This window comes from Poecilia mexicana, unplaced genomic scaffold (assembly GCF_051168715.1).
Source record: "Poecilia mexicana isolate PSO_F unplaced genomic scaffold, ASM5116871v1 scaffold_9, whole genome shotgun sequence".
Classification (NCBI taxonomy): domain Eukaryota; kingdom Metazoa; phylum Chordata; class Actinopteri; order Cyprinodontiformes; family Poeciliidae; genus Poecilia; species Poecilia mexicana.
In genome coordinates, this window is record NW_028263378.1 from 27,784,667 (window position 1) to 27,795,461 (window position 10,795).

Below are 10,795 nucleotides of genomic sequence, written 5' to 3' on the forward strand. Positions count from 1 at the left end.
GCGTATTTCAGTCCTTCTTTTCATCCATATGTCACTCTTTCTCTTCTTTCTTTCACCCTCCTTCCCACTCTTCTATTTTTTCTTGTCTTTCTAGCATCCATCCTTTCTTGCAACCCTTCATCCTTCCTTCCACATTGTTCTTCCTTCCTTGTCTGCTTTCTTGCTTCTTTCTTTCTTCTCTCCTTTGTTCTGTTCTTCCTTATTTTCTTTTTTTCTCTCTTCCTTCTGTTCTCCCTTTCATCCATATTTTCTCCCTTCCTTCTTTCTATTCTTCTTTCCTACGTTCCTTCCTTCTGTTGTCCCCTTCATCCATTTTTCCTTCCTTCTTTCTTTCCATCTGTCCTTTCTACTCTTCCACTCTCCCTTGCTTCCTTCCTCCCATCCTTTGTTCTTCCTTCGTTCGTTGCTCCCTTGCCTTCCTTCCAATCTCTCTTCTCTCGTTCCTTCCTTTGTTCCTTCTGTCTTTCCTTTCTTTTCCTCCTTCCCTTCTCCCTTCCTTCCATCTATTGAAGGAAGGAAAACAAAACCACACAGGTTTTGTACTTAAAGCCTGACCAGATGTTAACATCTGCAGTAAGATCTTAGTGCACAGGTGTCAAACTCCAGTCCTCGAGGGCCGGTGTCCTGCAACTTTTAGATGTGCCTCTGCTGCACCACACCTGAATAGAATAATTAGGTCATTAGCAGGACTCTGGTGAACTTACCTACACAAGGAGGAGGTAATTAAGCCATTTCATTCCAGTGTTTTGTACCTGTGGTACATCTAAAAACTGCAGGACAGCGGCCCTCGAGGACTGGAGTTTGACACCCCTGTTTAGTGAATCAATACTCTGCCATCATGTCTCCAAATATAACTTTAAATTTCATTGTTATCGACGTCAGACCAGACGTTGTGTTGGACCTGGATGAAGTCTGCTCTTGTTGGATGAGTTGCTGGCCTGAGCAGAGCAGAGCTAAGTGGCGCTGAGTATTTGTTGCTGGTTGTGTTGCAGCTCAGGGTTGGCTGCAGAGGGTGCTCATCCTGGGCTCTGAGGCCCACGTGATCGAGGAGATCCAGCTGTTCGACTCGGCCCAGCCCGTGGACAGCCTGACCATCTCACACTCCAAGGTAAGAACGCCAGCCAGCGATCTGCTCCAGATGCCGCATAAACACTAAAGTAACATCTTTTCTCTTTTTTTTTTTTTTGGTATAAAAGCAGTTGTGGAAACATTTCACATCCATTTTCAACTACGTTGCTACTCCGTTACAACAAAGGGAGTAGCAAGCCTTTCACACACACCCCTGATATGTCGGGGTGTGTGTGAAAGTACAGATTCACCGCAACAAACCGAGGGAGAAATGACTTTGATTTAAAAGAAGAAAAAGGAGCTGTTCCTGGTCTTTTCTGCAGTTATATCATTATGAACTTCCTGTTTTCCTCCCATGTGAAAAGGCTTTTTTGTGTCTTCAGTGCTAAATGTCTTATGTTTTTAGTGTGTATACCAACAGAAAGTACACTTTATACCCCAGTTAACGATTAATTGATTATTACATTAGTTGACGATTACTTCAATAGTGAATTCATCACAATTAATCCAATTAATCGTTTCGGTCCTAGTAGAAACTACTTCCTGCTTTGCTTCTGTAGTCTTCCTCTTCCCCCGCAGCACATTATCGCATAATTTTAGAGATCTATTGGCTTCTTTGTTGTCTCATCTCAAGTTCATTTGTATTCCTTTTCAGCGCCATTCCTCTGTCTGTGTTGATCTGTTAATACCTTCTTTTGCCTGATGCTTATGAGTATGGATCATCTGTCGGCAGACGTTGAATAAGGGGGTGTTTATCAGCCCTGTTTCATATCGGGTCTCACCTCATGAAGCTGAAACTCCCCCGTTATAAACGCTCAAACTCCACGACTTTAGCCTGGCGGGGAGCTGAACCTCTGGTGCACACGTCTCTGTACGGCTGCTTAAATCGATGGACTTTGGTCCGGGTGTTCTCGTCTCCAAAGCCAACTGCTTATCTCGTTAATGCGGGCTTAGCCACAGCCAGACATATTTTATAACGGCTTTCTGCGAAAGGGCCGCAAACCAGATTGGATTGGAAGAGGGCAGGAGGGCGTGTGTTATTGTAATTGAGAGCGATTATCCCATTATCTCCTCTAACCCATAACTCTGTCACTCTCCCGTCTTCTCCGTCTGTGTTTATCTCTCCTCTTCTTCCTCATCTCTTCCTCTGGATTGTGCCTGGCCCCCCACCCCGTTCTTTGTCCTCGCCTTTTCTTGCTTCCCTTTGTAGAAGTACTTGTACATCGGATCTCGTTCCGAGGTTCTCCAGCTGCCCTTGGCCAACTGCAGCCGCTATCAGTCTCAGCCAGACTGTCTGCTCGCCAGGGACCCCTACTGCGCTTGGGACAACGAGGGCCGGGCCTGCGTCCGCATCGACCTCCACCGAGGGTGAGACGAGTTCTTTTCTTTGCCCCTGTTGGCTCGGTTTGTGTCGAACGAGTCTTGCGGTTGCCGTCTTGAGGGACGGGTTTCTGGAACATTATTTGAACCGAAACTTAAGCTACCAGCTCTGCTGTTTTTTATTTTATATATTTTTGGTGATTTTAGGTGATAGAACAACACAAAAGTGGTGTATGATTATAAAGTGGAAGGAAAATAGCAGAATTTTATTTTAAATTTGAATAAATTTGTATTCAGCAGTGCTGAGTCAATGCCACACAAAACCACTTTCCACTCCAATCACAGCTACAGCTTTCGCCCGAGTATTAGCTGCAGGTTCACATCCTGCTTCGGATGTGAACCTGCAGTCTCAAGTCTTTAAAACCCTTTGAAAGTTTTTTTCCCCAGGATTTTATTGGATTTAGCTTCATCCATTTCCCACTTTTTAACTTTTACCATCTTTCTTTTTATTGCTAAATAAAACATGTCACTGCACCCAGTATCTTTCAAGGAGAGGACGTTTGTCTCATCTGATCATATCAATGTCTTCCAAAAAACCTTCAAATCCAACTTCTTGTGGCTCCTTTGTAGCCTACGCTGTGAGGAGTTTCACCTACATATTATTTATGTGTGTCAAAGTAAATGAGGCTGAGGACAAATTCAAACATTTTTTTTCTAGTCATTTTATGTAATTTTTTTTTAATCCAATTTAGCATAAACCCCAATATTATCCTTAAAGGTGTCAAAATATCTCTCAGGTCTCTAATTTGAACCTTTTTTCTGTTTTGTTTCCAGGTCCACCTCCTCCCTCTCCCAGGACCTCATGCTGGACAGGTTCAGCCGTGGAAAAGCCAAGTTTGATAAGCCTGTCTCCATCCCCAGTCCTGGTGAGTATGAGCTGCGCCTCACTGGTGCCCCCTGGTGAGAGTTAAGTGTCAATGCAGGAGCAAGTTAGCTTGAAGATGGAAAATAGACTTGTCATCATCTTGGTGAATACATAAAACAGAATAAATTGAAATCAAGCAGAAGAAAGTTGCCTAAGCACAGATTGATCATGGATGACCTGTAGCTCAGCCTTCTGTCTTTTCTTCCCCCCACCCTCCAACCCTTCCGTTCCGCTGCAGAGCACTCCCGATTGAGAAACGTAACCGTGGTCGTTGGGTCCGACATGGTGCTGCCTTGCCAGCTTGTCTCCAACTTGGCCCAGCCTTTCTGGGTGGTCAACGACCGCGAGCTGCAGCTGGGCGACCCGGAAGCAGGAGGACCTCGCTTTGACCGGACCCTCAAAGCCCTCATCGTCCCCGAAGCGGGCCAGATGCAAGCCGGCCGCTACATCTGCTACTCCGAGGAGCAAGGGGTCAAGTTTCAGACCGAGCGCTACCAGGTGGCAGTTGTCGCCAGCGCCCCGGTGTTCATGGAAGCCCGGGCGCCGGACAGCAGCATGGGGCTCTTCTGGGTATTGGTCATCACCCTTGGAGCAGCGTGCCTTCTCCTCCTGGTGGTAGCTCTGTACCTGCGCAGGAGGCTGAAGCTGGCGTTAGGGAAGGGCGCTGACATGAAACCTCTGGAGAGCACCCTGGTGTACCCCATCACCCTGCCCAAGGAGCCGCCCACCTTCGTGCCCAGCAAGATGCCGAGCGACGAAGACCGCTTCTGGGAGACGGGCGCCAACTACTACTACTCGGACGGCTCGCTGAAGATCGTTCCCGGCCACGCCCTGGGCCCCAGCAGCGTCAGCAGCACGGCGTCGCCCAGCGCCATTCCCGGCCAGCCCATCCACTCCCCAAGCCGGCTCAGCCTCACCAACATCCGAGGCTCAGGTAGCAACGGCTACATCCGCCTCAACCTGAGCACAGCGGGGGAGGAGAGGGCTAGCGGGGTTGGCGTTGGCGGCGGCGGGCTGGGAGGGCTGGGCGTGGGCGGGAACGACTACTCCAGTCCCTTCAAAGAGGAGCTGAGACGCACCCTGCAGCAGAGGAGCGTCCTGCCCGACGCCAACCCAGAGGAGTCGTCCGTCTAGGCCTGTCCCTCCTCCGTCTTTATTCCCCCCACTGAGGAGGAACAAGAAATCTAACCAAAGCTACCTCGCCTCCTTCCGAGGACGCCTGCTCTCTCTCTGTCTTTCAGCGACACGCTGTCCACTCCCATGCTCTCTCTCGTCTCACTCTGCCAATGCCTGTTTGGCTCTCCGTAGACTTCTATTAGCACTCAGCATGTTCAGCACACACACACTCCGCATACCGTGTTTGCCAACAGTTGCTGTGTTTCAGGCAACACAGAGTCGTGGTTGTGACCGTCTCTGCTTCCACTGTGCAACTGCCACTTGTGTACATTTTGTATTTAGAAGAACAAAAAAAAAAAGGTGAACGCAAAGGAGACTCACCTCAAGCATGGAACCCCCCGCCCAACAAATGGTGTTATTTTCTTCTCTCAGATGGGCACAGCTCGTTCTTTTCCTTTGAGCTCAGCCTCTGTTCTGGGACCAGTTAACAACGAGGGCCGACTAACTGGAAATATGGATTATTTTGTGTGTGTGTGTGTGTGTGTGTGTGTGTGCGTGCGTGTGTGTGTGTGTGTGTGTGCGCGTGCGTCTGCTTGTGTCCCTTGAGACTTAACTGCTTACTGCACTTAAAAAGCTGGAAGCCTGTCTTCCCTTGGTTTTGTACTTGTGAGCCAGGAGTGAGAGAGTGATCCAAAAAAAAAAAAAAAATCTCCAAGCAAGATGACAATCATGTCCCCGTGGCAGGAGCTGTGTGTGTGTGTGTGTGTGTGTGTGTGTGTGTGTGTGTGTGTGTGTGTGTGTGTGTGTGTGTGTGTGTGTGTGTGTGTGTGTGTGTGGTGGGGGGCAGAAAGGAGACAAAAAAAAAGAGAGAGGAAATGAGACGGAGGGATGGACGTGAAGAGAGAGTTTCGAAATGAAGGACAATCTCTTAAAGACTTTTTTTCCTGCTCGATTTTAATTTTTTTCCCGCTGGAGGACTCCTTCGATTTCTTCCGATTTAATTTAATGTGACGCTCGGTTTGAATTGAGACGTTTCCCGTCTCTCTTTCTCTTCGTCGTGCCGTTTTGTTTGACTTTTGGACCACGGCAGCGTTCAAACGGTTTGCTAGTGACTAATGGCTCACCTCTGTGAACGACAGAGTGACATTACTCCTCGCTCAGTCCTGCATGGTGACCTTCAGATCCACTCCGCTCCGTGTGACATTTATCGGAGTGGCGGCGTGTGACAGACGGGTGTCTGGATTTGGATCTTTGTGAACTCTCGTTTCAGTCCTTTGTAAAGAAAGAAAGGCTTTGCTCGGGCGGAGTTAATTGCGAATCGAAGCCGACTTGAAGACGTTCGGCACACAGAATGTAGTTGAACCCTTATCGTCACGACGGCTGTGGATGTCCCAGGAAGTGCTTTATTTTTTTATTTTTTATTTTTTCTCAGTGTTTTGTGAAGAAGGTGGCAACTTGCACTGCCAAGAAGGAGACTACCACTCCCGACGCATGCACACTCACACAAACACACACTTATTTCGATTGTTAAGGAGCCCAGCCATCCAGGACTACAGAGCGAATGTGAAGCACCCTTAGAGCCCATGGAGCCCCAAACCCCCGACCTCCCTTCACCCGAAGCCTAGAGACTGAGCCGGGGCTACTGTGGACCGATGCAGTGGAAGGACACTGAAACACACACCTACACTACAAGAACTCACTCAGTGTTAAAATAGAGGAAATGGACCGACAGACAGACTGATTGCTGCCATGCTGATAAACTGCTGGCCCCAGGCGGAAAGATGCCACGAAGAAGTGAAAGGTAATTTTTTGTTCTCTCTCTCTTTTAAAATAGGATTGTGAGTGCTACTAAGATTTCCAGTGCAAATGATCTCTTTGGAAAAGAATAAATGACTTTCATAATTTTAGGGTGCAGTCACAGCAGCTCTGTTTGGGCTGCTTTATTCGAATTCTGGTTCGCTTGGGAGAGGTGTGAATAAGACACGATAGCAGATTTTCATAAACGATTATATCATTGCTAGGCCTAAATGTGGACGCGTAATCGAACTCTAATTAAAAAAAGTTAACTTTGGTCCATCTAAAAGCCTAGGTCTCCGTTCAGATGAGTTGAATGCATTCAAACCACAGCAGGCCAGAGACTGCTCCAAAAACAGGAAGCAGCTCATAGGGCAGTGCATTCTGGGTAAATACAACCAAAACAAGCGCACATCTCTAGTGCTAGTGGGAGAAATGCCCTGCGGTCTTTTAGGTAAAACAAAAGAGAAATCCTACAACCGCTAAAGCGTGACCATTCTGTTTTTTACCTTTGGTGAAGGAGGAAGTTGTGCTCTTTGTCTTCTTCAGAGGTTTTTATGCCATTTCCTTCAGTAGTTCTAGGTGCAGGTGATGGAGGGGAAAGGTTTTTCAAAGTGTTTAATAATAATAATGATGCATTTTATTTGACAGCGCCTTTCAAAACACCCAAGGAAGCTTTACGACATTAATAACACAAAGTAAAATTACTTTCATAATTGTAACTTTTAAATAATGCAAGAACACATTCTGAAATATCAACAAACTTTAAACTCTAATGAACATTTAGCACTGGAACTGGGAGACATTTTAAATATCCAGAATAAACAAACAAAACAACAGAAATGTTAAATAAAATGAATAATGATGTTTGTTACAAAATTGTTTTTTGTTGTTGTTGTTTTTGTTTTGTTTTTTTAAAAACAAAGGTCTAGTGGAGACCAAAGCACCAGACTGAAGACTTTAGTCATCCAGTCTTTGGTAGAAACAGAAAAACGATAAATCATGTAGATGGAAATAATTGAGTTCATTTGAATTGATCCTGCTATTAATTGACTTATTTCTCAATTCTGGCAATAATTGAGCCAAATTGTACTAAATCTAATTGTACGTTATTGTAATAAATGAATCTCTTTCTTCAAAATTCTACACGCAAATTCTCAATTATAACAATGTGGGGAAAAAATATTTGAGTGTTTTGTTGATGCCACAAGATTCGCTGAGTTATCTTTGGGCCGTTTCACCAAATGAACATGATTTGGAACAAGACATGTGGAAGAAATGAAGAACTGGGAATACTTAACGGATGCACTGCGCCTGTACTTGGCTCCATTGGTCAACCTCTAATCATCTTTTGTCACTTCCCAAACTCCAAACGTGTTTTATTTGGATTTTAAGAGCATAATTGTGGCGTGGAAAGGAAACGATACATGTTCAATGTAAAAAAAAAAAAAAAAAAAAAGTTATGAAAAAGTTCAAGGGGTATGAATACTTTTGCAAGAAACGGCTCTACTGTAGCTACTAAAATATAGCTTCCTGCTGATACTAACATCACTTGTTTGTTTCCTTGCAGTGTTTTTTTTCTACTCTTTTTTTCATCGTGTATCTTGTGGATGTGCCTGTGGAGACCGGAGGAACGCATGAAGGAGCTGGAAAGTAAAGTACCTTGTGTTGTTCCCACTGTGTACAGAGCGATGAAAAAAAAAATCTAAAGAACCCTACGACTGAGGAGGTCGACAGCCATCAGCACTTCATCCTACTGTTGCATGATCTTCTCTGCAAGTGGACTGCACACCTTTGATAATGATCATCCCTGTACAAAAAGTGAAAAATTTCCATCCCTGTTTGGACTTTTTTTTTTCCAGACTCTGACGTTGTGCAACACTAAAGATCTCTTGAAAAAAAAGACAAAAAAAAAAAAAAAAAAAAGCCAGCTAAATTTCACGCCTCAAGACTTGTACAGTAAATTCATGGCTGTATTTCAACATGTTTACTTTCTCTGTGCCTCTTCACCTTTCTGGAAAGAAAAGAAAAGAAAAAAAAACGCCAAAGTAGACTGCAGTTGCTTTTGTTCCTGTCGAAATTCCTGAATAAGTTTTATTTGATTCCAGATCGATATCTTAAGTCTCAGCAATCCGTCCGCTTTGCTGCGCTGAGCTGGTGTCAGCAGCCTTCCTGCATATTTTATCTGCGGCTAAACTTCCCCTCAAGCGAAAGGCGAAACGTGTCTGAAAACTGAGGAAGCTGCTGTTTGTTTCCTGTTTACATGTCAGTACTGATCTCCTGGGCCAACATATACACACACACATATATATTTTTTCATCTCCACAACATGAAGAAATGCTGAAATTGGAAACCGTTTTCACCCCCTGAAACCGGAAAGCAAAGCTGCTGACTTGAAGCAAATCAACAAACTGCTCACTTTATTTTTAAATCTCTTGAGGCAAAGAAAAAGGAAAAAAAAGCTAAAGAATAAATGAGCTCTTTACACTGGTACTTGGTTATGTCTTAATATTTCTCCTTTATTTTTTTACAAATCGGGCTTATTTTCACTACGTAATGTTAGAAAACGTAAAAACACAAAGAAGACAGGTCTGAAGCTTGAAAAACATGCATGTGTAACGTTCTTAATGTGCCGTTCCTCAGCTCTTAAATGTTTGGATTATTTCTCCCATGAGGCTTTAAGGTTCTGCTGTGTTCTTGCATTATTAGTATTATTTGAATCATTTTCCCTTTTTTTGCCTGTTATTGTTCAGTTTGTTTTTAAAATATCTTAAGTAACTTATTTCACTTGTACAAACTTGTCAATATTTATTATCATTGTACATATGTCCTTATTTTTTATATGTGTATATAAATACACAAATAAAAAAATAGACATACTTGGAGTTTGAGTGTTTGTTATGGAGGGAATGGCCATTTATTTATGACTAACAGTCATTTTACATGTGGATAAGACGTCATTTAAGGGGAAAATGACCGAGCTGGTGTTACAAAGACTCAAAACTAAAAAAAAAAAAAAAAAAAAGGGAAGAGCTAATTGAAACAGCTCACTGGAAAAGGTTCAGATAAACTTATATTTTCTTTAAATAAGAGGTAGACACAGAAGACAGAAGGTGGATGACAACTCAATCTCAAGAGGAAGCGCACAAAAATATGAAGAAAAGAGTTCTGTGAGGGTAAAAAGTTTGGAGACGGAAGAGTGACGCACTGCTAATGCTAGGCTAGTTAGCATGGCCACTGATGACGGCGGACAAACAGTTTTCCTGTCACGGCAAGTTGTTTCTCTGCCATTATTACATGAAGCAGCATTGATTGACAGCGCTAAGACCCGCCTCCTGGCTGTGATTAGTTGTTTTTGGTGCATTTCTTCAGACGGCGGAGATAGTAGGTCAGGGAGAAAATGGTGGAGATTGATCTTTTCACATTTTATCTGATTCGTATTGTACTGTCATGACATGTCGACAGTTTTAACAAATATGTAAAAAAAAAAAAAATTATAAAAAGTTATATACTGCAGCTTTAAGGTAGAGCAGTTGTTTTGGACCAAGTCTTAGAAGCAGGTTTCAGATGGTTTGAACATCTGCGGCGAAGAGATAGTGGACGTGTTTGATAAAGGATATTGAATATGGAGCTGCCAGGGAGGCAGAAAAGGGAAAAAACAATGATGGAGGGTCGGTGTGACAGAGGAAGATGCTGGGGACAGATCGAGCTTGCGGCGACTGCTCCAAGAACCAGATATCTCCTGTTCGACAGTGTTAAATTGCTGGAAAGTTTTTGCCATTTTCAGTCTGAGACCCGAAATAAAAGGGCAACAGGCTCATACACATCAAACATGAGTCAAGCATTGAATCTAGAAACCAAGAAACAAAAAAGTACTTGATTTAGTGGAAGAACCATGAGAAGAAAACTACTTTTTTGGCCGACAAAAGCAGGGATTCACATCACCATGGCAACATCATTTCAACTGTGAAACATAGTGGTGGTAACATCATGCTGTGGGGGCAGGGAACCTGGTCAGAACTGATGAAAAAATGGAAATAAAGACATTAATTGAAGAAAACATGTTAGAGACTTGAGCTTTGGAGGTTTGACTTTGAGCAGCAAAAGCTACAAAGGTTTAGATCTTAGCCTAATGAAATGGTCAAAGTTCTTTCACGCGCTTTAAACCGGACTACCTCAGAATTTAGCACACATGGAGAAAGATAATTTGTGAATTTGAAGGTTGGGAACTCATTACATAAAAATTCTCCCTTTATTTTCGTTAATCTGCTTCAGTGTTTTCACTTAACTCGCTATTAAAAGGGAAATCTAGTCAACAAAGCAGCAAAACTCCAATCTTACATTTTGAAACAACAGATGAGTGTCAAATGAACATTTACAATTTTTTAATTCTCAGCTTACTCTCGTGTGGTTATTCAGTTTCATCAGGCTTCTGTTCGTTTGCACGGCCCTGGCTGGTGTTGACGCAGCAAGGCACACGTTTCATGTGGTCAAAGTCCCAGCTGTGGAGAGGGGCTCACTGCTGCATCTGATCTCAGTGTGCTCAGCTGCAGAACACACTCTGAAACCTCA

The 10,795-nt window shown here is 43.7% G+C and overlaps 1 protein-coding gene across 3 annotated transcripts in view; it reads left to right on the forward strand.

The window, feature by feature from the left end:
* Nucleotides 1-9,102, forward strand: part of sema4c (sema domain, immunoglobulin domain (Ig), transmembrane domain (TM) and short cytoplasmic domain, (semaphorin) 4C) — a 129,710-nt gene extending 120,608 nt beyond the window's left edge. For all 3 annotated transcript variants that reach the window (XM_088009081.1, XM_088009080.1, XM_088009082.1), the window contains 5 exons: nucleotides 993-1,108; nucleotides 2,279-2,436; nucleotides 3,223-3,314; nucleotides 3,552-6,230; nucleotides 7,794-9,102. In XM_088009081.1, coding sequence (XP_087865207.1) covers nucleotides 993-1,108; nucleotides 2,279-2,436; nucleotides 3,223-3,314; nucleotides 3,552-4,447 — 1,262 coding nt within the window. In that variant the 3' untranslated portion in view covers nucleotides 4,448-6,230; nucleotides 7,794-9,102. The remainder of the gene's footprint in view (nucleotides 1-992; nucleotides 1,109-2,278; nucleotides 2,437-3,222; nucleotides 3,315-3,551; nucleotides 6,231-7,793) is intronic.
* Nucleotides 9,103-10,795: the final 1,693 nt, after the last annotated feature.